This window comes from Trypanosoma cruzi, genomic scaffold (genome assembly GCF_000209065.1).
Source record: "Trypanosoma cruzi strain CL Brener 1047053516653 genomic scaffold, whole genome shotgun sequence".
NCBI lineage: Eukaryota > Euglenozoa > Kinetoplastea > Trypanosomatida > Trypanosomatidae > Trypanosoma > Trypanosoma cruzi.
In genome coordinates, this window is record NW_001849527.1 from 24,443 (window position 1) to 46,664 (window position 22,222).

General features: G+C 50.9%; 9 protein-coding genes and 1 pseudogene across 9 annotated transcripts, besides 23 other annotated features; all 10 read left to right on the plus strand.

Moving 5' to 3' along the window:
• On the plus strand, nucleotides 1-560 carry Tc00.1047053508081.10 (mucin-associated surface protein (MASP), putative; the record flags this gene model as incomplete). Its single annotated transcript, XM_805449.1, has 1 exon — nucleotides 1-560. A coding segment is annotated over one exon (560 nt), but the record flags the coding sequence as incomplete, so codon positions are not given.
• Nucleotides 1-22,222: a sequence feature (areas not merged during assembly with more than two copies in the genome that could not be assigned to a particular haplotype).
• Nucleotides 848-921: a sequence feature (T-rich).
• Nucleotides 1,623-1,650: a sequence feature (AT_rich).
• Nucleotides 1,715-1,749: a microsatellite.
• Nucleotides 1,775-1,823: a sequence feature (T-rich).
• Nucleotides 1,855-1,890: a sequence feature (AT_rich).
• Tc00.1047053508081.20 (uncharacterized protein) lies at nucleotides 2,214-3,026 on the plus strand (the record flags this gene model as incomplete). The annotated part of the gene is made up of 1 exon (XM_805450.1): nucleotides 2,214-3,026. One exon carries the CDS (start codon nucleotides 2,214-2,216, stop codon nucleotides 3,024-3,026), a length of 813 nt encoding a protein of 270 aa, XP_810543.1.
• Tc00.1047053508081.30 (mucin-associated surface protein (MASP), putative) lies at nucleotides 3,928-4,878 on the plus strand (the record flags this gene model as incomplete). The annotated part of the gene is made up of 1 exon (XM_805451.1): nucleotides 3,928-4,878. One exon carries the CDS (start codon nucleotides 3,928-3,930, stop codon nucleotides 4,876-4,878), a length of 951 nt encoding a protein of 316 aa, XP_810544.1.
• Nucleotides 5,163-5,202: a microsatellite.
• Nucleotides 5,941-5,968: a sequence feature (AT_rich).
• Nucleotides 6,020-6,053: a microsatellite.
• Nucleotides 6,086-6,132: a sequence feature (T-rich).
• Nucleotides 6,164-6,199: a sequence feature (AT_rich).
• Tc00.1047053508081.40 (uncharacterized protein) lies at nucleotides 6,671-7,336 on the plus strand (the record flags this gene model as incomplete). The annotated part of the gene is made up of 1 exon (XM_805452.1): nucleotides 6,671-7,336. The coding sequence occupies one exon, from the start codon at nucleotides 6,671-6,673 to the stop codon at nucleotides 7,334-7,336; it is 666 nt and encodes a 221-aa protein (XP_810545.1).
• Tc00.1047053508081.50 (mucin-associated surface protein (MASP), putative) lies at nucleotides 8,240-9,193 on the plus strand (the record flags this gene model as incomplete). The annotated part of the gene is made up of 1 exon (XM_805453.1): nucleotides 8,240-9,193. One exon carries the CDS (start codon nucleotides 8,240-8,242, stop codon nucleotides 9,191-9,193), a length of 954 nt encoding a protein of 317 aa, XP_810546.1.
• Nucleotides 9,476-9,549: a sequence feature (T-rich).
• Nucleotides 10,398-10,442: a sequence feature (T-rich).
• Nucleotides 10,474-10,508: a sequence feature (AT_rich).
• On the plus strand, nucleotides 10,980-11,645 carry Tc00.1047053508081.60 (uncharacterized protein; the record flags this gene model as incomplete). The annotated part of the gene is made up of 1 exon (XM_805454.1): nucleotides 10,980-11,645. The coding sequence occupies one exon, from the start codon at nucleotides 10,980-10,982 to the stop codon at nucleotides 11,643-11,645; it is 666 nt and encodes a 221-aa protein (XP_810547.1).
• Tc00.1047053508081.70 (mucin-associated surface protein (MASP), putative) lies at nucleotides 12,549-13,499 on the plus strand (the record flags this gene model as incomplete). The annotated part of the gene is made up of 1 exon (XM_805455.1): nucleotides 12,549-13,499. The coding sequence occupies one exon, from the start codon at nucleotides 12,549-12,551 to the stop codon at nucleotides 13,497-13,499; it is 951 nt and encodes a 316-aa protein (XP_810548.1).
• Nucleotides 13,784-13,861: a sequence feature (T-rich).
• Nucleotides 14,572-14,599: a sequence feature (AT_rich).
• Nucleotides 14,716-14,760: a sequence feature (T-rich).
• Nucleotides 14,792-14,827: a sequence feature (AT_rich).
• Nucleotides 15,205-15,227: a microsatellite.
• Nucleotides 15,298-15,963, plus strand: Tc00.1047053508081.80 (uncharacterized protein; the record flags this gene model as incomplete). The annotated part of the gene is made up of 1 exon (XM_805456.1): nucleotides 15,298-15,963. The coding sequence occupies one exon, from the start codon at nucleotides 15,298-15,300 to the stop codon at nucleotides 15,961-15,963; it is 666 nt and encodes a 221-aa protein (XP_810549.1).
• Tc00.1047053508081.90 (mucin-associated surface protein (MASP), putative) lies at nucleotides 16,872-17,822 on the plus strand (the record flags this gene model as incomplete). The annotated part of the gene is made up of 1 exon (XM_805457.1): nucleotides 16,872-17,822. The coding sequence occupies one exon, from the start codon at nucleotides 16,872-16,874 to the stop codon at nucleotides 17,820-17,822; it is 951 nt and encodes a 316-aa protein (XP_810550.1).
• Nucleotides 18,107-18,220: a sequence feature (T-rich).
• Nucleotides 18,896-18,923: a sequence feature (AT_rich).
• Nucleotides 19,040-19,084: a sequence feature (T-rich).
• Nucleotides 19,116-19,151: a sequence feature (AT_rich).
• Nucleotides 20,143-22,222, plus strand: Tc00.1047053508081.110 (annotated as a pseudogene; the record flags this gene model as incomplete).

The following is a 22,222-nucleotide window of genomic DNA, read 5'->3' on the forward strand; positions in this document are numbered from 1 at the left end:
AGAGGACTGGGAAACGAAGAAGAATTGAGAAAACAATCGTGAAAGAGGCACCGGGCGCACCACCGGAGGATTTAGACCCAAAACCAACAGGACTACCAGCATCACCGCCAGTGGAAGGATCACCCGACAAGGCAAAGGACGTGCGTGTGCCAAATTCAGAGGAAGGCTCGGTGAGCATGGAGCCAACCAAAGATTCGGCAAAAGGGGGCATTGTCCCTATCGCAGACACCGACCATAATGAAGCATCTAACGGTCAGGCCGAATCAACCACAACAACACCCCCGGATGCCAGTGATAATGCTAACAACAAAACGGAAAAGGGCACTGGAGAAAATATTCCGAACAATACAAATGAATCAGATGTCGCAGGAACAGAAGGAAAAACGGATGAGAATAAAGATAATAATCCCAATGAAACAACACTCCATGTTGCGGGTATAAAAACTGTCACGACGACGCCTGGCGACAGTGACGGCAGCACCGCGGTCTTCCACACCACCTCCCCTCTTTTGCTTCTTCTTGTTGCGTGTGCGGCTGCGGTTGCGGTGGTGGCCGCGTGAGAGTGAGGGAGAGAGAGCCGTGCACCGCCCGCACACACACTCGTCCTTCTCACTCTCTGTGTGTGTGTCCCCTTGCATGGACTCTCGCCCTCACCTCACCCCACGAGGCACACACATAATGTGCCCATTGTATATATGAATGCACACCCATGCAGGCCCGTTGGTGCTCTCTTTTGCACCACACGCACCGCCGCCGTCCTGCCTGGCTGCATGGGCGGAGCGCTGTAACCGTTTTGTACCGTTTTTTGGTAAATGTTTTAGTTTAATTTCTATTTGCTGCAAAATTCTTTTATTTTTATTTTTTTATTTTTTTTTGTTTGTTTGTTGCTTTTACTTTGGGCGTTTTTTTATTTCTAATCTTTCATCCCCCACCCTCTTTTTTTTTGCTTTCGGGGGCAATCAATATGGACGTTCTTTTTTCTTTTCTACTCTTCCCTCTTTTAATTGTTTCTTCTGCACTCTTCCTGTGAGGGGTGCCGTGTGTTTCCCGCCCAACTGCTCCACTCGCACACCCACCGACACGCTCATGACGACGGCCCTGTGCGCCTCGCCTGCTGCACGCATGAGGAGGGGCCGCGACGAACGGCGCGCTGAGGGAGCCGTGACGTGTGGGCGTGCGACGAGGGCCTGTGGGGCGGAGCACACATTTCTTTCCCTCTTGTTTTGTTTTCTTTGTGGCCAGGGCGGGCAGATACCCGCAGCGCCACACACACAGCCACACCCTGCCGCTTTAAAAAGGAATTTTGCTTGCTTTATTTGACTTTCTCACTGTTTTTTTTTTTTTCTTTTTGCGCTGGCAGCCTCTTCGGGGTAGGCCTCGTGAGCATTTCTTTTCCTCCTGATGATTTTTTCTTTTGCTGCGCTCACTCTCCCGATGGAGTGACGCGACCGCCGTCATGTCTGCGTGCTTCTCTCAGTCCCCATGCACACAAGAAGAGTGACTGTGCTCTGCGGGCCGCACCCACGCGCCGATGAGAGGGCTGAGGGGAGCAGCAACACGCAGATGATCCCGTGAAATATAAACGATGTGCGGACACACAGAGGGTCAGACGGTTGGAAGACATTTAAATATCTTTTAATTTTTATTTTTGCGGACAAAATGTATGCAGACAATTTCTGGAGCAACGTGGTAGTTAGGTGCTTTTTTGTGTGTGTTTTTTCTTTTTCTTTTTTTTTTTTTATTTTATTTGGGTGTAGCCTTAGTAGAGGACGACTTTTTTTCATTTTTTTTTTTTTTTTCATTATTTTCATTTTTTGTTTTTTCCAAAGTGTGAGGTGTGGAAGGATGAAGATGAATTTTTTTTTATTTATTTTTATTTAATTTTTTAATGAATTGCCGCTGCTTGGGCTGCAGTGCAATATTGTGAGCCTGAGCAGTCTTTTTCTCTTTATTTCCGCCATGCACCTCTGCTGTACGTTTTTGTTTGTGCGTCCCTTCACATGCTCCGCTCCTGTTTTTACTTCTTTGCTTCGTGTGTCTGCAGGCACACACAACCACATGCACGCACAAAATGCACATTTCATTCGATTTGGAGGCTTCTTTTGTAGCGTGTGCTGGCGGTTGTGGGTGGCGCCTGTTCTCTTCTTCCGTGGACATGAAGAGAAGGAAGGAGGAGGAAGCGCGCAGCCCGAGTCTCCTTTTCTGCGGGTGTGATGCGCGCGGCGGATGTGTCGTGTGCTCCGAGTGACGGCAGCCTGAGCTATCGCGTGTGTGTGTGTGTGTGGGCGTGGAAGAGGTGTTCCGCTGCCAGTGCTGAGGCTCAGCATGAGAATTATACTTTCAGTGGCTTTGATGTGCACATGCGTAGCAGGAATGGTGAGCTGGGTGCTGTGTGCCATGTGGCCAATGCGGTGCACACATGTAGCAACTGTGCTGCCAGCTGTGCAGCGAAAGAGGAAGAGGCCACCGTTGCCTTCACGATGAATGTGACGACACATAAATACGCCGGCCCTTATGAATTGTGGTGGCGTCAATTTTCTCCCGATGGAACCATCCATCCGCCTGCACGGAGCAGCGATGCTGAGCAGACGGGCATCTTTCAGTTGCCGCCACCCCGTGAAGGGAAGGATGACACAAAATCTGGTGGGACAACTGCGCCGCAAGTTAATGCTGAGCCGTCACGTCAACACGAGGATTGGCGACAGTCCGCCGCGGCTGACGGACCCAACACCGTCGATCGGAGTCCCGCATCCAACACGGCGACCAACACGTCCGAGACGAGGCCTGAGTTTGCCAGCAATCCGAACGAAGTGATGGTCCCGAAGGCATCCAAGAAGAGGCCTTCCTTTGCCAACGGTCCGAGAATATTAGTGGCGCTGGATGCATCCGAGATCATGTCTGTCACTTATGGCGGCAGGGAACACGTTGCTGCGGATAACACGGACGAGGTGAGTGAGCGCAACGCCACCGGACACAAAGCTCCTTTCTTTAGAAAATGGCGTTGCAGGCAGTGGATTTGTTGCTGAGGCTGATGCGGACGGACTGAGTGAACGCAATGCCTCTGGACACGAAAACTCCAATTACAAAAACTCACCGCGCAGTATTCCGGAAACGGTGTGTGTCCCGACGACTGCTTTGCCCTGCTCAACGACGCGAAATTGACACTGCGAGAGTTAACTGTTGACAGCACTGTGTGTGTGTGCGTGTATTGGGCGTTGCTGCTTCTTTTGGGATTGTGTGGAGTTGTGGCGGTCTTGTGAGCCGAAGAGTGTGGAATTGCGACTCCTCACGGAGAACATGTGCTGCGTTCCCTGCGTGTTTCCTTTTATTATTTACATTTTACTGTTAATTTAGCTGCTGTCTTCCTGGAATGATAAGCACCCTTTTTTATTTAATGGTCGGTTGCTGCACACTGTCATGAGCGACGTGTTTCTCTCACTTGTTTTGTTGTTTGTTGCCCACACGCGGTGCCGGCCTCATTGCTGTGCGTCCCACGGACTGCACAAAAGGAGGATTGGAGGAACAGGCCGGATGCCGCAATGTAATGTGAGGGATGTTGTGTGGGCTGGTGGAACAGTACGATCCTTTTTTAGTTCAGTTGGTGTGGGAAATATGTGTACACGAAGACACGCTGTTCTTTTGCTACCTGGCGCATGAAATAAAATTCTTACTGGATCGATTTTCATGTTTTTTTTTGTTTTGTTTAAGTCTTGTCGGAGTGTCAACTTCCTTTTGTTATGTTTTTTTTGTAGGCTTTGTTGTGCGGGAGGGTGTGCGAGTTCTGCAATCGTAGTGATTCCCTCTGTCTTGCGGTGTGTGCGTTGCTGGCTGTGCGGGGTTGTGTGACTTGTCTCTCTCTTTTTGCTTTCACTCTGCGTTGACGGGGTGTTAGTTTGTGCTGAAGGCTACACGCAAGTGACAGGAGTGATGGCGATGATGATGACTGGCCGTGTGCTGCTGGTGTGTGCCCTCTGCGTGCTGTGGTGCGGTGCCGGCGGTGGTGCGGCCGATGATGCTGGCAGTGCGGGTGAGAAATTGCTTTCAAATTGGCAGAAACTGCTGAAGTCCGAATGCGAGACGGACAATACGAGTAAGACGGACGGGAAGTTGAATGAGTCAGCTGTGAACTGTTGTGTACATCATGCGATGAGGGAGCTTTGCAACGATGTCTACGGTAAGATTCTCAATGAAACTGAGGACTCTCAAGTTGGGGGTATTTGCAAAGAGTACGCTGGAAAACCAAATGATGCCGATAAATGCCCAAAACCGCAAACCGAACCGTCGCCTGGTACGGGAGCTACAGTGGGAGTATCGGTTCCAGAAGGACTGGGAAACGAAGAAGAATTGAGAAAACAATCGGAAGAGGCACCGGGCGCACCACCGGAGGATTTAGACCCAAAACCAACAGGACTACCAGCATCACCGCCAGTGGAAGGATCACCCGACAAGGCAAAGGACGTGCGTGTGCCAAATTCAGAGGAAGGCTCGGTGAGCATGGAGCCAATCAAAGATTCGGCAGAAGGGGGCATTGTCCCTATCGCAGACACCGACCATAATGAGGCATCTAACGGTCAGGCCGAATCAACCACAACAACACCCCCGGATGCCAGTGATAATGCTAACAACAAAACGGAAAAGGGCACTGGAGAAAATATTCCGAACAATACAAATGAATCAGATGTCGCAGGGACAGAAGGAAAAACGGATGAGAATAAAGATAATAATCCCAATGAAACAGCACTCCATGTTGCGGGTATAAAAACTGTCACGACGACGCCTGGCGACAGTGACGGCAGCACCGCGGTGTCCCACACCACCTCCCCTCTTTTGCTTCTTCTTGTTGCGTGTGCGGCTGCGGCTGCGGTGGTGGCCGCGTGAGAGTGAGGGAGAGAGAGCCGTGCACCGCCCGCACACACACTTGTCCTTCTCTCACTCTCTGTGTGTGTCCCCTTGCATGGACTCTCGCCCTCACCTCACCCCACGAAGCACACACATAATGTGCCCATTGTATATATGCATGCACACCCATGCAGGCCCGTTGGTGCTCTCTTTTGCACCACACGCACCGCCGCCGTCCCGCCTGGCTGCATGGGCGGAGCACCGTAACTGTTTTGTACCGTTTTTTGGTAAATGTTTTAGTTTAATTTCTATTTGCTGCAAAATTCTTTTATTTTTCTTTATTTTTTTTTTTTTTGTTTGTTTGTTGCTTTTACTTTGGGCGTTTTTTTATTTCTAATCTTTCATCCCCCACCCTCTTTTTTGCTTTTGGGGGCAATCTATATGGACGTTCTTTTTTCTTTTCTACTCTTCCCTCTTTTAATTGTTTCTTCTGCACTCTTCCTGTGAGGGGTGCCGTGTGTTCCCGCCCAACTGCTCCACTCGCACACCCACCGACACGCTCATGACGACGGCCCTGTGCGCCTCGCCTGCTGCACGCATGAGGAGGGGCCGCGACGAACGGCGCGCTGAGGGAGCCGTGACGTGTGGGCGTGCGACGAGGGCCTGTGGGGCGGAGCACACATTTCTTTCCCTCTTGTTTTGTTTTCTTTGCGGCCAGGGCGGGCAGACACCCGCAACGCCACACACACACAGCCACACCCTGCCGCTTTAAAAAGGAATTTTGCTTGCTTTATTTGACTTTCTCACTGTGTTTTTTTTTTTTTTTTTTTGCGCTGGCAGCCTCTTCGGGGTAGGCCTCGTGAGCATTTCTCTTCCTTCTGATGATTTTTCTTTTGCTGCGCTCACTCCCCCGATGGAGTGACGCGACCGCCGTCATGTCTGCGTGCTTCTCTCAGTCCCCATGCACTCAAGAAGAGTGACTGTGCTCTGCGGGCCGCACTCACGCGCCGATGAGAGGGCTGAGGGGAGCAGCAACACGCAGATGACCCCATGAAATATAAACGATGTGCGGACACACGGAGGGTCAGACGGTTGAAAGGCATTTAAATATCTTTTAATTTTTATTTTTGCGGGCAAAATGTATGCAGACAATTTCTGGAGCAACGTGGTAGTTAGGTGCTTTTTGTGTTTTTTCTTTTTCTTTTTTTTTTTTTATTATTTGGGTGTAGCCTTAGTAGAGGACTACTTTTTTTCATTTTTTTTTTTTTTCATTATTTTCATTTTTTCTTTTTTCCAAAGTGTGAGGTGTGGAAAGGTGAAGATGAATTTTTTTTTATTTATTTTTATTTGATTTTTTAATGAATTGCCGCTGCTTGGGCTGCAGTGCAATATTGTGAGCCTGAGCAGTTTTTTTTCTCTTTATTTCTGCCATGCACCTCTGCTGTACGTTTTTGTTTGTGCGTCCCTTCACATGCTCTGCTCCTGTTTTTACTTCTTTGCTTCGTGTGTCTGCAGGCACACACAACCACATGCACGCACAAAATGCACATTTCATTCGATTTGGAGGCTTCTTTTGTAGCGTGTGCTGGCGGTTGTGGGTGGCGCCTGTTCTCTTCTTCCGTGGGCATGAAGAGAAGGAAGGAGGATAGAGGAAGCGCGCAGCCCGAGTCTCCTTTCCTGCGGGTGTGATGCGCGCGGCGGATGTGTCGTGTGCTCCGAGTGATGGCAGCCTGAGCTATCGCGTGTGTGTGTGTGTGCGTGGAAGAAGTGTTCCGCTGCCATTGCTGAGGCTCAGCATGAGAATTATACTTTCAGTGGCTTTGATGTGCACATGCGTAGCAGGAATGGTGAGCTGGGTGCTGTGTGCCATGTGGCCAATGCGGTGCACACATGTAGCAACTGTGCTGCCAGCTGTGCAACGAAAGAGGAAGGGGCCACCGTTGCCTTTACGATGACTGTGACGACACATAAATACGCCGGTCCTTATGAATTGTGGTGGCGTCAATTTTCTCCCGATGGAACCATCCATCCGCCTGCACGGAGCAGCGATGCTGACCGGACGGTCATCTGTCAGTTGCCGCCACCCCGTGAAGGGAAGGATGACACAAAATCTGGTGGGACAACTGCGCCGCAAGTTAATGCTGAGCCGTCACGTCAACACGAGGATTGGCGACAGTCCGCCGCGGCTGACGGACCCAACACCGTCGATCGGAGTCCCGCATCCAACACGGCGACCAACACGTCCGAGACGAGGCCTGAGTTTGCCAGCAATCCGAACGAAGTGATGGTCCCGAAGGCATCCAAGAAGAGGCCTTCCTTTGCCAACGGTCCGAGAATATTAGTGGCGCTGAATGCATCCGGGATCATGTCTGTCACTTATGGCGGCAGGGAACACGTTGCTGCGGATAACACGGACGAGGTGAGTGAGCGCAACGCCACCGGACACAAAACTCCTTTCTTTAGAAAATGGCGTTGCAGGCAGTGGATTTGTTGCTGAGGCTGATGCGGACGGACTGAGTGAACGCAATGCCTCTGGACACGAAAACCCCAATTACAAAAACTCACCGCGCAGTATTCCGGATACGGTGTGTGTCCCGACGACTGCTTTGCCCTGCTCAACGACGCGAAATTGACACTGCGAGAGTTAACTGTTGACGGCACTGTGTGTGTGTGCGTGTATTGGGCGTTGCTGCTTCTTTTGGGATTGTGTGGAGTTGTGGCGGTCTTGTGAGCCGAAGAGTGTGGAATTGCGACTCCTCACGGAGAACATGTGCTGCGTTCCCTGCGTGTTTCCTTTTATTATTTACATTTTACTGTTAATTTAGCTGCTGTCTTCCTGGAATGATAAGCACCCTTTTTTATTTAATGGTCGGTTGCTGCACACTGTCATGAGCGACGTGTTTCTCTCACTTGTTTTGTTGTTTGTTGCCCACACGCGGTGCCGGCCTCATTGCTGTGCGTCCCACGGACTGCACGAAAGGAGGATTGGAGGAACAGGCCGGATGCCGCAATGTAATGTGAGGGATGTTGTGTGGGCTGGTGGAACAGTACGATCCTTTTTTAGTTCAGTTGGTGTGGGAAATATGTGTACACGAAGACACGCTGTTCTTTTGCTACCTGGCGCATGAAATAAAATTCTTACTGGATCGATTTTCATGTTTTTTTTTTTTTTTGTTTAAGTCTTGTCGGAGTGTCAACTTCCTTTTGTTATGTTTTTTTTTGTGGGCTTTGTTGTGCGGGAGGGTGTGCGAGTTCTGCAATCGTAGTGATTCCCTCTGTCTTGCGGTGTGTGCGTTGCTGGCTGTGCGGGGTTGTGTGACTTGTCTCTCTCTTTTTGCTTTCACTCTGCGTTGACGGGGTGTTAGTTTGTGCTGAAGACTACACGCAAGTGACAGGAGTGATGGCGATGATGATGACTGGCCGTGCGCTGCTGGTGTGTGCCCTCTGCGTGCTGTGGAGCGGTTTGTCTGGAATTGCGGCCGATGATGCTGGCAGTGCGGGTGAGAAATTGCTTTCAAATTGGCAGAAACTGCTGAAGTCCGAATGCGAGACGGACAATACGAGTAAGACGGACGGGAAGTTGAATGAGTCAGCTGTGAACTGTTGTGTACATCATGCGATGAGGGAGCTTTGCAACGATGTCTACGGTAAGATTCTCAAGGAAACTGAGGACTCTCAAGTTGGGGGTATTTGCAAAGAGTACGCTGGAAAACCAAATGATGCCGATAAATGCCCAAAACCGCAAACCGAGCCGTCGCCTGGTACGGGAGCTACAGTGGGAATATCGGTTCCAGAAGGACTGGGAAACGAAGAAGAATTGAGAAAACAATCGGAAGAGGCACCGGGCGCACCACCGGAGGATTTAGACCCAAAACCAACAGGACTACCAGCATCACCGCCAGTGGAAGGATCACCCGACAAGGCAAAGGACGTGCGTGTGCCAAATTCAGAGGAAGGCTCGGTGAGCATGGAGCCAACCAAAGATTCGGCAAAAGGGGGCATTGTCCCTATCGCAGACACCGACCATAATGAAGCATCTAACGGTCAAACCGAATCAACCACAACAACACCCCCGGATGCCAGTGATAATGCTAACAAAAAAACGGAAAAGGGCACTGGAGAAAATATTCCGAACAATACAAATGAATCAGATGTCGCAGGGACAGAAGGAAAAACGGATGAGAATAAAGATAATAATCCCAATGAAACAGCACTCCATGTTGCGGGTATGAAAACTGTCACGACGACGCCTGGCGACAGTGACGGCAGCACCGCGGTCTCCCACACCACCTCCCCTCTTTTGCTTCTTCTTCTTGTTGCGTGTGCGGCTGCGGCTGCGGTGGTGGCCGCGTGAGAGTGAGTGAGAGAGAGCCGTGCACCGCCCGCACACACACTCGTCTTTCTCACTCTGTGTGTGTGTCCCCTTGCATGGACTCTCGCCCTCACCTCACCCCACGAGGCACACACATAATGTGCCCATTGTATATATGAATGCACACCCATGCAGTCCCGTTGGTGCTCTCTTTTGCACCACACGCACCGCCGCCGTCCCGCCTGGCTGCATGGGCGGAGCGCTGTAACCGTTTTGTACTGTTTTTTGGTAAATGTTTTAGTTTAATTTCTACTTGCCGCAAAATTCTTTTATTTTTCTTTATTTATTATTTTTTTTTGTTTGTTTGTTGCTTTTACTTTGGGCGTTTTTTTATTTCTAATCTTTCATCCCCCACCCTCTTTTTTTTTGCTTTCGGGGGCAATCAATATGGACGTTCTTTTTTCTTTTCTACTCTTCCCTCTTTTAATTGTTTCTTCTGCACTCTTCCTGTGAGGGGTGCCGTGTGTTTCCCGCCCAACTGCTCCACTCGCACACCCACCGACACGCTCGTGGCGACGGCCCTGTGCGCCTCGCCTGCTGCACGCATGAGGAGGGGCCGCGACGAACGGCGCGCTGAGGGAGCCGTGACGTGTGGGCGTGCGACGAGGGCCTGTGGGGCGGAGCACACATTTCTTTCCCTCTTGTTTTGTTTTCTTTGTGGCCAGGGCGGGCAGATACCCGCAGCGCCACACACACAGCCACACCCTGCCGCTCTAAAAAGGAATTTTGCTTTATTTGACTTTCTCACTGTTTTTTTTTTTTTCTTTTTGCGCTGGCAGCCTCTTCGGGGTAGGCCTCGTGAGCATTTATTTTCCCCTTCTGATGATTTTTTCTTTTGCTGCGCTCACTCTCCCGATGGAGTGACGCGACCGCCGTCATGTCTGCGTGCTTCTCTCAGTCCCCATGCACTCAAGAAGAGTGACTGTGCTCTGCGGGCCGCACTCACGCGCCGATGAGAGGGCTGAGGGGAGCAGCAACACGCAGATGATCCCGTGAAATATAAACGATGTGCGGACACATGGAGGGCCAGACGGTTGAAATGCATTTAAATATCTTTTAATTTTTATTTTGCGGACAAAATGTATGCAGACAATTTCTGGAGCAACGTGGTAGTTAGGTGCTTTTTGTGTGTGTTTTTTCTTTTTCTTTTTTATTTTATTTGGGTGTAGCCTTAGTAGTGGACTACTTTTTTTCATTTTTTTTTTTCCATTATTTTCATTTTTTGTTTTTTCCAAAGTGTGTGGTGTGGAAGGGTGAAGATGAATTTTTTTTTATTTATTTTTATTAATTTTTTAATGAATTGCCGCTGCTTGGGCTGCAGTGCAATATTGTGAGCCTGAGCAGTCTTTTTCTCTTTATTTCTGCTATGCACCTCTGCTGTGCTTTTTTGTTTGTGCGTCCCTTCACATGCTCCGCTCCTGTTTTTACTTCTTTGCTTCGTGTGTCTGCAGGCACACACAACCACATGCACGCACAAAATGCACATTTCATTCGATTTGGATGCTTCTTTTGTAGCGTGTGCTGGCGGTTGCGGGTGGCGCCTGTTCTCTTCTTCCGTGGCATGAAGAGAAGGAAGGAGGATAGAGGAAGCGCGCAGCCCGAGTCTCCTTTTCTGCGGGTGTGATGCGCGCGGCGGATGTGTCGTGTGCTCCGAGTGATGGCAGCCTGAGCTACCGCGTGTGTGTGTGTGTGTGCGTGGAAGAAGTGTTCCGCTGCCAGTGCTGAGGCTCAGCATGAGAATTATACTTTCAGTGGCTTTGGTGTGCACATGCATGGCAGGAATGGTGAGCTGGGTGCTGTGTTTCATGAGGCCAATGCGATGCACACATGTAGCAACTGTGCTGCCAGCTGTGCAACGAAAGAGGAAGGGGCCACCGTTGCCTGCACGATGAATGTGACGTCACATAAATACGCCGGCCCTTATGAATTGTGGTGGCGTCAATTTTCTCCCGATGGAACCATCCATCTGCCTGCACGGAGCAGCGATGCTGACCGGACGGGCATCTTTCAGTTGCCGCCACGCCGTGAAGGGAAGGACGACACAAAATCTGGTGGGACAACTGCGCCGCAAGTTAATGCTGAGCCGTCACGTCAGCACGAGGATTGGCGACAGTCTGCGGCGGCTGACGGACCCAACACCGTCGATCGGAGTCCCGCATCCAACACGGCGACCAACACGTCCGAGACGAGGCCTGAGTTTGCCAGCAATCCGAACGAAGTGATGGTCCCGAATGCATCCAAGAAGAGGCCTTCCTTTGCCAACGGTCCGAGAATATTAGTGGCGCTGAATGCATCCGGGATCATGTCTGTCACTTATGGCGGCAGGGAACACGTTGCTGCGGATAACACGGACGAGGTGAGTGAGCGCAACGCCACCGGACACAAAACTCCTTTCTTTAGAAAATGGCGTTGCAGGCAGTGGATTTGTTGCTGAGGCTGATGCGGACGGACTGAGTGAACGCAATGCCTCTGGACACGAAAACTCCAATTACAAAAACTCACCGCGCAGTATTCCGGAAACGGTGTGTGTCCCGACGACTGCTTTGCCCTGCTCAACGACGCGAAATTGACACTGCGAGAGTTAACTGTTGACAGCACTGTGCGTGTGTGCGTGTATTGGGCGTTGCTGCTTCTTTTGGGATTGTGTGGAGTTGTGGCGGTCTTGTGAGCCGAAGAGTGTGGAATTGCGACTCCTCACGGAGAACATGTGCTGCGTTCCCTGCGTGTTTCCTTTTATTATTTACATTTTACTGTTAATTTAGCTGCTGTCTTCCTGGAATGATAAGCACCCTTTTTTATTTAATGGCCAGTTGCTGCACACTGTCATGAGCGACGTGTTTCTCTCACTTGTTTTGTTGTTTGTTGCCCACACGCGGTGCCGGCCTCATTGCTGTGCGTCCCCCGGACTGCACAAAAGGAGGATTGGAGGAACAGGCCGGATGCCGCAATGTAATGTGAGGGATGTTGTGTGGGCTGGTGGAACAGTACGATCCTTTTTTAGTTCAGTTGGTGTGGGAAATATGTGTACACGAAGACACGCTGTTCTTTTGCTACCTGGCGCATGAAATAAAATTCTTACTGGATCGATTTTCATGTTTTTTTTTGTTTTGTTTAAGTCTTGTCGGAGTGTCAACTTCCTTTTGTTATGTTTTTTTTGTAGGCTTTGTTGTGCGGGAGGGTGTGCGAGTTCTGCAATCGTAGTGATTCCCTCTGTCTTGCGGTGTGTGCGTTGCTGGCTGTGCGGGGTTGTGTGACTTGTCTCTCTCTCTTTTTGCTTTCACTCTGCGTTGGCGGGGAGTTAGTTTGTGCTGGAGGCTACACGCAAGTGACAGGAGTGATGGCGATGATGATGACTGGCCGTGCGCTGCTGGTGTGTGCCCTCTGCGTGCTGTGGTGCGGTGCCGGCGGTGGTGCGGCCGATGATGCTGGCAGTGCGGGTGAGAAATTGCTTTCAAATTGGCAGAAACTGCTGAAGTCCGAATGCGAGACGGACAATACGAGTAAGACGGACGGGAAGTTGAATGAGTCAGCTGTGAACTGTTGTGTACATCATGCGATGAGGGAGCTTTGCAACGATGTCTACGGTAAGATTCTCAAGGAAACTGAGGACTCTCAAGTTGGGGGTATTTGCAAAGAGTACGCTGGAAAACCAAATGATGCCGATAAATGCCCAAAACCGCAGACCGAACCGTCGCCTGGTACGGGAGCTACAGTGGGAGTATCGGTTCCAGAAGGACTGGGAAACGAAGAAGAATTGAGAAAACAATCGGAAGAGGCACCGGGCGCACCACCGGAGGATTTGGACCCAAAACCAACAGGACTACCAGCATCACCGCCAGTGGAAGGATCACCCGACAAGGCAAAGGACGTGCGTGTGCCAAATTCAGAGGAAGGCTCGGTGAGCATGGAGCCAACCAAAGATTCGGCAGAAGGGGGCATTGTCCCTATCGCAGACACCGACCATAATGAAGCATCTAACGGTCAGGCCGAATCAACCACAACAACACCCCCGGATGCCAGTGATAATGCTAACAACAAAACGGAAAAGGGCACTGGAGAAAATATTCCGAACAATACAAATGAATCAGATGTCGCAGGAACAGAAGGAAAAACGGATGAGAATAAAGATAATAATCCCAATGAAACAACACTCCATGTTGCGGGTATGAAAACTGTCACGACGACGACTGGCGACAGTGACGGCAGCACCGCGGCCTCCCACACCACCTCCCCTCTTTTGCTTCTTATTGTTGCGTGTGCGGCTGCGGCTGCGGTGGTGGCCGCGTGAGAGTGAGGGAGAGAGAGCCGTGCACCGCCCGCACACACACTCGTCCTTCTCTCTCTCTGTGTGTGTCTCCTTGCATGGACTCTCGCCCTCACCTCATCCCACGAAGCACACACATAATGTGCCCATTGTATATATGAATGCACACCCATGCAGGCCCGTTGGTGCTCTCTCTTTTGCACCACACGCACCGCCGCCGTCCTGCCTGGTTGCATGGGCGGAGCGCTGTAACCGTTTTGTACCGTTTTTTGGTAAATGTTTTAGTTTAATTTCTATTTGCTGCAAGATTCTTTTATTTTTCTTTATTTATTTATTCTTTTTTTTTGTTTGTTTGTTGCTTTTACTTTGGGCGTTTTTTTATTTCTAATCTTTCATCCCCCACCCTCTTTTTTGCTTTTGGGGGCAATCTATATGGACGTTCTTTTTTCTTTTCTACTTTTCCCTCTTTTATTTGTTTTTTTTGCTGCACTCTTCCTGTGAGGGGTGCCGTGTGTTTCCCGCCCAACTGCTCCACTCGCACACCCACCGACACGCTCGTGGCGACGGCCCTGTGCGCCTCGCCTGCTGCACGCATGAGGAGGGGCCGCGACGAACGGCGCGCTGAGGGAGCCGTGACGTGTGGGCGTGCGACGAGGGCCTGTGGGGCGGAGCACACATTTCTTTCCCTCTTGTTTTGTTTTCTTTGCGGCCAGGGCGGGCAGACACCCGCAGCGCCACACACACAGCCACACCCTGCCGCTTTAAAAAGGAATTTTGCTTGCTTTATTTGACTTTCTCACTGTGTGTTTTTTTTTTCTTTTTTGCGCCGGCAGTCCCTTCGGTGTCGGCCTCGTGAGCATTTCTTTTCCCTCCTGATGATTTTTTCTTTTGCTGCGCTCACTCTCCCGATGGAGTGACGCGACTCCCGTCATGTCTGCGTGCTTCTCTCAGTCCCCATGCACTCAAGAAGAGTGACTGTGCTCTGCGGGCCGCACCCACGCGCCGATGAGAGGGCTGAGGGGAGCAGCAACACGCAGATGACCCCATGAAATATAAACGATGTGCGGACACATGGAGGGTCAGACGGTTGAAAGACATTTAAATATCTTTTAATTTTTATTTTTGCGGGCAAAATGTATGCAGACAATTTCTGGAGCAACGTGGTAGTTAGGTGCTTTTTGTGTGTGTTTTTTCTTTTTCTTTTTTATTTTATTTGGGTGTAGCCTTAGTAGTGGACTACTTTTTTTCATTTTTTTTTTTCCATTATTTTCATTTTTTGTTTTTTCCAAAGTGTGTGGTGTGGAATGGTGAAGATGAATTTTTTATTATTTATTTTTATTTAATTTTTTAATGAATTGCCGCTGCTTGGGCTGCAGTGCAATATTGTGAGCCTGAGCAGTCTTTTTCTCTTTATTTCTGCCATGCACCTCTGCTGTACATTTTGGTTTGTGCGTCCCTTCACATGCTCCGCTCCTGTTTTTACTTCTTTGCTTCGTGCGTCTGCAGGCACACACACAACCACATGCACGCACAAAATGCACATTTCATTCGATTTGGATGCTTTTTTTGTAGCGTGTGCTGGCGGTTGTGGGTGGCGCCTGTTCTCCTCTTCCGTGGGCATGAAGAGAAGGAAGGAGGAGGAAGCGCGCAGCCCGAGTCTCCTTTCCTGCGGGTGTGATGCGCGCGGCGGATGTGTCGTGTGCTCCGAGTGATGGCGGCCTGAGCTATCGTGTGTGTGTGTGTGTGTGCGTGGAAGAAGTGTTCTGCTGCCAGTGCTGAGGCTCAGCATGAGAATTATACTTTCAGTGGCTTTGGTGTGCGCATGCGTAGCAGGAATGGTGAGCTGGGTGCTGTGTGCCATGTGGCCAATGCGGTGCACACATGTAGCAACTGTGCTGCCAGCTGTGCAAGGAAAGAGGAAGGGGCCACCGTTGCCTTCACGATGAATGTGACGGCACATAAATACGCCGGCCCTTATGAATTGTGGTGGCGTCAATTTTCTCCCGATGGAACCATCCATCTGCCTGCACGGAGCAGCGCTGCTGACCAGGCGGGCATCTGTCAGTTGCCGCCATTCCGTGAGGGGAAGGATGACACAAAATCTGGTGGGACAACTGCGCCGCAAGTTAATGCTGAGCCGTCACGTCAACACGAGGATTGGCGACAGTCTGCGGCGGCTGACGGACCCAACACCGTCGATCGGAGTCCCGCATCCAACACGGCGACCAACACGTCCGAGACGAGGCCTGAGTTTGCCAGCAATCCGAACGAAGTGATGCTCCCGAATGCATCCAAGAAGAGGCCTTCCTTTGCCAACGGTCCGAGAATATTAGTGGCGCTGAATGCATCCGAGATCATGTCTGTCACTTATGGCGGCAGGGAACACGTTGCTGCGGATAACACGGACGAGGTGAGTGAGCGCAACGCCACCGGACACAAAACTCCTTTCTTTAGAAAATGGCGTTGCAGGCAGTGGATTTGTTGCTGAGGGTGATGCGGGCGGATTGAGTGAACGCAATGCCTCTGGACACGAAAACCCCAATTACAAAAACTCACCGCGCAGTATTCCGGAAACGGTGTGTGTCCCGACGACTGCGTTGCCCTGCTCAACGACGCGAAATTGACACTGCGAGAGTTAACTGTTGACGGCACTGTGCGTGTGTGCGTGTATTGGGCGTTGCTGCTTCTTTTGGGATTGTGTGGAGTTGTGGCGGTCTTCTGAGCCGAAGAGTGTGGAATTGCGACTCCTCACGGAGAACATGTGCTGCGTTCCCTGCGTGTTTCCTTTTATTATTTACATTTTACTGTTAATTTAGCTGCTGTCTTCTTGGAATGATAAGCACCCTTTTTTATTTAATGGTCGGTTGCTGCACACTGTCATGAGCGACGTGTGTCTCTCACTTGTTTTGTTGTTTGTTGCCCACACGCGGTGCCGGCCTCATTGCTGTGCGTCCCACGGACTGCACAAAAGGAGGATTGGAGGAACAGGCCGGATGCCGCAATGTAATGTGAGGGATGTTGTGTGGGCTGGTGGAACAGTACGATCCTTTTTTAGTTCAGTTGGTGTGGGAAATATGTTTACACGAAGACACGCTGTTCTTTTGCTACCTGGCGCATGAAATAAAATTCTTACTGGATCGATTTTCATGTTTTTTTTTTTTTGTTTTGTTTAAGTCTTGTCGGAGTGTCAACTTCCTTTTGTTATGTTTTTTTTTGTGGGCTTTGTTGTGCGGGAGGGTGTGCGAGTTCTGCAATCGTAGTGATTCCCTCTGTCTTGCGGTGTGTGCGTTGCTGGCTGTGCGGGGTTGTGTGACTTGTCTCTCTCTCTTTTTGCTTTCACTCTGCGTTGACGGGGAGTTAGTTTGTGCTGAAGGCTGCACGCAAGTGACAGGAGTGATGGCGATGATGATGACTGGCCGTGCGCTGCTGGTGTGTGCCCTCTGCGTGCTGTGGTGCGGTGCCGGCGGTGGTGCGGCCGATGATGCTGGCAGTGCGGGTGAGAATTTGCTTTCAAATTGGCAGAAACTGCTGAAGTCCGAATGCGAGACGGACAATACGAGTAAGACGGACGGGAAGTTGAATGAGTCAGCTGTGAACTGTTGTGTACATCATGCGATGAGGGAGCTTTGCAACGATGTCTACGGTAAGATTCTCAATGAAACTGAGGACTCTCAAGTTGGGGGTATTTGCAAAGAGTACGCTGGAAAACCAAATGATGCCGATAAATGCCCAAAACCGCAAACCGAACCGTCGCCTGGTACGGGAGCTACAGTGGGAGTATCGGTTCCAGAAGGACTGGGAAACGAAGAAGAATTGAGAAAACAATCGGAAGAGGCACCGGGCGCACCACCGGAGGATTTAGACCCAAAACCAACAGGACTACCAGCATCACCGCCAGTGGAAGGATCACCCGACAAGGCAAAGGACGTGCGTGTGCCAAATTCAGAGGAAGGCTCGGTGAGCATGGAGCCAACCAAAGATTCGGCAGAAGGGGGCATTGTCCCTATCGCAGACACCGACCATAATGAAGCATCTAACGGTCAGGCCGAATCAACCACAACAACACCCCCGGATGCCAGTGATAATGCTAACAACAAAACGGAAAAGGGCACTGGAGAAAATATTCCGAACAATACAAATGAATCAGATGTCGCAGGGACAGAAGGAAAAACGGATGAGAATAAAGATAATAATCCCAATGAAACAACACTCCATGTTGCGGGTATAAAAACTGTTACGACGACGCCTGGCGACAGTGACGGCAGCACCGCGGCCTCCCACACCACCTCCCCTCTTTTGCTTCTTCTTGTTGCGTGTGCGGCTGCGGCTGCGGTGGTGGCCGCGTGAGAGTGAGTGAGAGAGAGCCGTGCACCGCCCGCACACACACTCGTCCTTCTCTCACTCTCTGTGTGTGTCCCCTTGCATGGACTCTCGCCCTCACCTCATCCCACGAAGCACACACATAATGTGCCCATTGTATATATGAATGCACACCCATGCAGGCCCGTTGGTGCTCTCTTTTGCACCACACGCACCGCCGCCGTCCCGCCTGGCTGCATGGGCGGAGCACCGTAACTGTTTTGTACCGTTTTTTGGTAAATGTTTTAGTTTAATTTCTATTTGCTGCAAAATTCTTTTATTTTTCTTTATTTATTTATTCTTTTTTTTTGTTTGTTTGTTGCTTTTACTTTGGGCGTTTTTTTATTTCTAATCTTTCATCCCCCACCCTCTTTTTTTTTTCCTTTCGGGGGCAATCAATATGGACGTTCTTTTTTCTTTTCTACTCTTCCCTCTTTTATTTGTTTTTTTTTGCTGCGCTCTTCCTGTGAGGGGTGCCGTGTGTTTCCCGCCCAACTGCTCCACTCGCACACCCACCGACACGCTCGTGGCGACGGCCCTGTGCGCCTCGCCTGCTGCACGCATGAGGAGGGGCGGCGACGAACGGCGCGCTGAGGGAGCCGTGACGTGTGGGCGTGCGACGAGGGCCTGTGGGGCGGAGCACACATTTCTTTCCCTCTTGTTTTGTTTTCTTTGCGGCCAGGGCGGGCAGACACCCGCAGCGCCACACACACAGCCACACCCTGCCGCTTTAAAAAGGAATTTTGCTTGCTTTATTTGACTTTCTCACTGTGTTTTTTTTTTCTTTTTTGCGCCGACAGCCTCTTCGGGGTAGGCCTCGTGAGCATTTCTCTTCCTTCTGATGATTTTTCTTTTGCTGCGCTCACTCTCCCGATGGAGTGACGCGACTCCCGTCATGTCTGCGTGCTTCTCTCAGTCCCCATGCACTCAAGAAGAGTGACTGTGCTCTGCGGGCCGCACCCACGCGCCGATGAGAGGGCTGAGGGGAGCAGCAACACGCAGATGATCCCGTGAAATATAAACGATGTGCGGACACACAGAGGGTCAGACGGTTGGAAGACATTTAAATATCTTTTAATTTTTATTTTTGCGGGCAAAATGTATGCAGACAATTTCTGGAGCAACGTGGTAGTTAGGTGCTTTTTGTGTGTGTTTTTTCTTTTTCTTTTTTATTTTATTTGGGTGTAGCCTTAATAGAGGACGACTTTTTTTCATTTTTTTTTTTCCATTATTTTCATTTTTTGTTTTTTCCAAAGTGTGTGGTGTGGAATGGTGAAGATGAATTTTTTATTATTTATTTTTATTTGATTTTTTAATGAATTGCCGCTGCTTGGGCTGCAGTGCAATATTGTGAGCCTGAGCAGTCTTTTTCTCTTTATTTCCGCCATGCACCTCTGCTGTACGTTTTTGTTTGTGCGTCCCCTCACATGCTCTGCTCCTGTTTTTACTTCTTTGCTTCGTGTGTCTGCAGGCACACACAACCACATGCACGCACAAAATGCACATTTCATTCGATTTGGAGGCTTCTTTTGTAGCGTGTGCTGGCGGTTGTGGGTGGCGCCTGTTCTCTTCTTCCGTGGGCATGAAGAGAAGGAAGGAGGAGGGAGTGCGCAGCCCGAGTCTACTTTTCTGCGGGTGTGATGCGCGCGGCGGATGTGTCGTGTGCTCCGAGTGACGGCAGCCTGAGCTACCGCGTGTGTGTGTGTGTGCGTGGAAGAAGTTTTCTGCTGCCAGTGCTGAGGCTCAGCATGAGAATTATACTTTCAGTGGCTTTGGTGTGCACATGCATAGCAGGAATGGTGAGCTGGGTGCTGTGTGCCATGTGGCCAATGCGGTGCACACATGTAGCAACTGTGCTGCCAGCTGTGCAAGGAAAGAGGAAGGGGCCACCGTTGCCTTCACGATGAATGTGACGACACATAAATACGCCGGCCCCTATGAATTGTGGTGGCGTCAATTTTCCCCCGATGGAACCATCCATCCGCCTGCACGGAGCAGCGCTGCTGACTGGACGGGCATCTGTCAGTTGCCGCCACCCCGTGAAGAGAAGGACGACACAAAATCTGGTGGGACAACTGCGCCGCAAGTTAATGCTGAGCCGTCACGTCAGCACGAGGATTGGCGACAGTCTGCGGCGGCTGACGGACCGAACACCGTCGATCAGAGTCCCGCATCCAACACGGCGACCAACAAGTCCGAGACGAAGCTTGAGTTTGCTTACGTTTAAAATATCAATGTGGCTCCGACACCACTTGAAAGAAGGCCCACGCCTGTCACCGAGCCGAAGGGGAATCCCATTGATGGTGCGATGAGTGGTTTAATAAATGTTGAGTTGCCGCGGGGAGTCGATCTATTTGTGGCGCAGACGACGCTGGTGCAGCCGAAGGATGGGATTGTTCCAGTTACGGCGAGGGATTCATTTGTTGCACCCTCTCTCGTCAGTGCTGGTGGAGTAATTGCTGTTTTCTTTGAAGGATACATTGATGCCGAATATCAATGTGGTCAATTAATTATGTCCTTTTCTTCTGATGTGGTTGCGGGGTGCATCGACTCTGCGTGGAATTGGTCCGCTCTTGTTGGTGAGGCCAATAAAAGATACAAGGAGGGCACACACTGTGCTTGGTGCAGCGGAGTGAGAGGAGAGTTTGGGTGCTGAGCTCCGCCCCACAACAATCACGAAGGGCAACAGAGTGTTTCTTCTTACTGGAGGCTCTGATGTGTCCTACGAAGGTGGGTGCTGGAGAGAGGGCGGCTTGGAGCTGAAACTGGTTGTGGGTGATGTCACGAATCCCACGGGTGGCAGGCAGAGTGGACGGATCGAATGGGGCGACCCCAAACCACTCTCGAAACTGATCTCTTCTGCTTCTCACAAGGTGAATGGACGGAGTTCATTGCTTCTGGTGGCGCAGGTGTTGTGATGGAGGATGGCATGCTTGTGTTTCCTCTGATGGCGGTGGATGAAGCGGAAGACGTTTACTCCATGATCGTGCATTCGACGGACAACGGCAGTATTTGGACGCTCTGTGAAGACATTTCCTCTGCGAAATGCCTTAACCCCCGCGTCACCGGATGGGAGGGATCACTTCTCATGATTGTTGACTGCGAGAATGGCCAGAGGGTGTACGAGTCGCGTGACATGGGGACAAAGTGGACGGAGGCCATCGGGGCACTCTAAGGTGTGTGGGTCAACGCCCGATCAGGAGTCCCTCAGAAGGAAAGCCTGCATGTGGATGCCCTCATCACCGCGACCATTGAGGAAAGGGAGGTCATGCTGTACACTCAGAGAGGGCACGCCTCGGGAAGAAAAGGGCCACTGCGCTCTGCCTTTGGGTCACGGACAGCAACCGCACTTTTTCTCTTGGACCGGTTGCCGTGGACAATGCTGCGAATTGGACGCTTGCCGGCAACCTGCTGTACTCGGATGGAAGTTTGCATCTTTTACAAGGGAGGGGCAACGGTGAATGCCGTGTCATCTCACTTTGCCGCCTGACGGAGGAACTGAGTGCGGTCAGGTCCGTCCCCAGTACTTGGACGCAAAAGGGCATTTTCTTCTCCAGCTTGTCTATACCCACGGCGTGGCTGGTGGCAGTTTTGTCCGGTGCGGCCAGTGATGACAGGTGGAACGACGAGTACCCTTGCCTGAATGCGACGGTGACGAATGCAGCGAAGGACAACGATGGGTTACAAGTGACGGGACTTGAGTCCAGGGCAATATGGCCTGTGAACACTCGGGGTGATAATGTGCGTCATGTATCTTTGAGCCACTACTTCACACTTGTAGCGTCGGTGAACATCGAAGAGGCTCCGAGCGGGAACACTCCTCTACTGACTGCGGTGCTGGCGGACACTGAGTCCAGTCATACCATGGGACTGTCGTACAGCCACAAGAAGAAGTGGGAGACGACGTTCGAAGGCAAGACAACAACACGGAGCAGCACTTGGGAGCCGAGGAAAGAATACCGAGTGGCACTCATGCTGCAAGGCAACAAGGCCTCTGTGGACGTTGATGGCGAGTCGCTGGGGGAGGAAGAGGTGCCGTTAACGGGCGAGAGGCCACCTGAGGTCCTGAGGGTTCGCTTTGGGGCGTGCGGTGGGCACTAATCTCATGTGACGGTGAAGAACGTTTTTCTGTACAACCGCCTACTGAATTCCACTGCGATGCGTGCACTCAAGGACAGGGTCCCCGTTTTGACGAGGGATGCGGCTCCGACACCATCTGAGAGGGTTCGAGTAGTTGACAGCGTCAGAGAGCACATTGCTGAGGGTATTACCGAAGAGAAATGAATGGGCACAACGCAATGCCACTGGACATGAATCCCTATTACAAATAGTCAGCTCGCAGGGTCTGGAGCGGCGTGAGTCCCGACGACCGCCTCGCACTCTCCCAA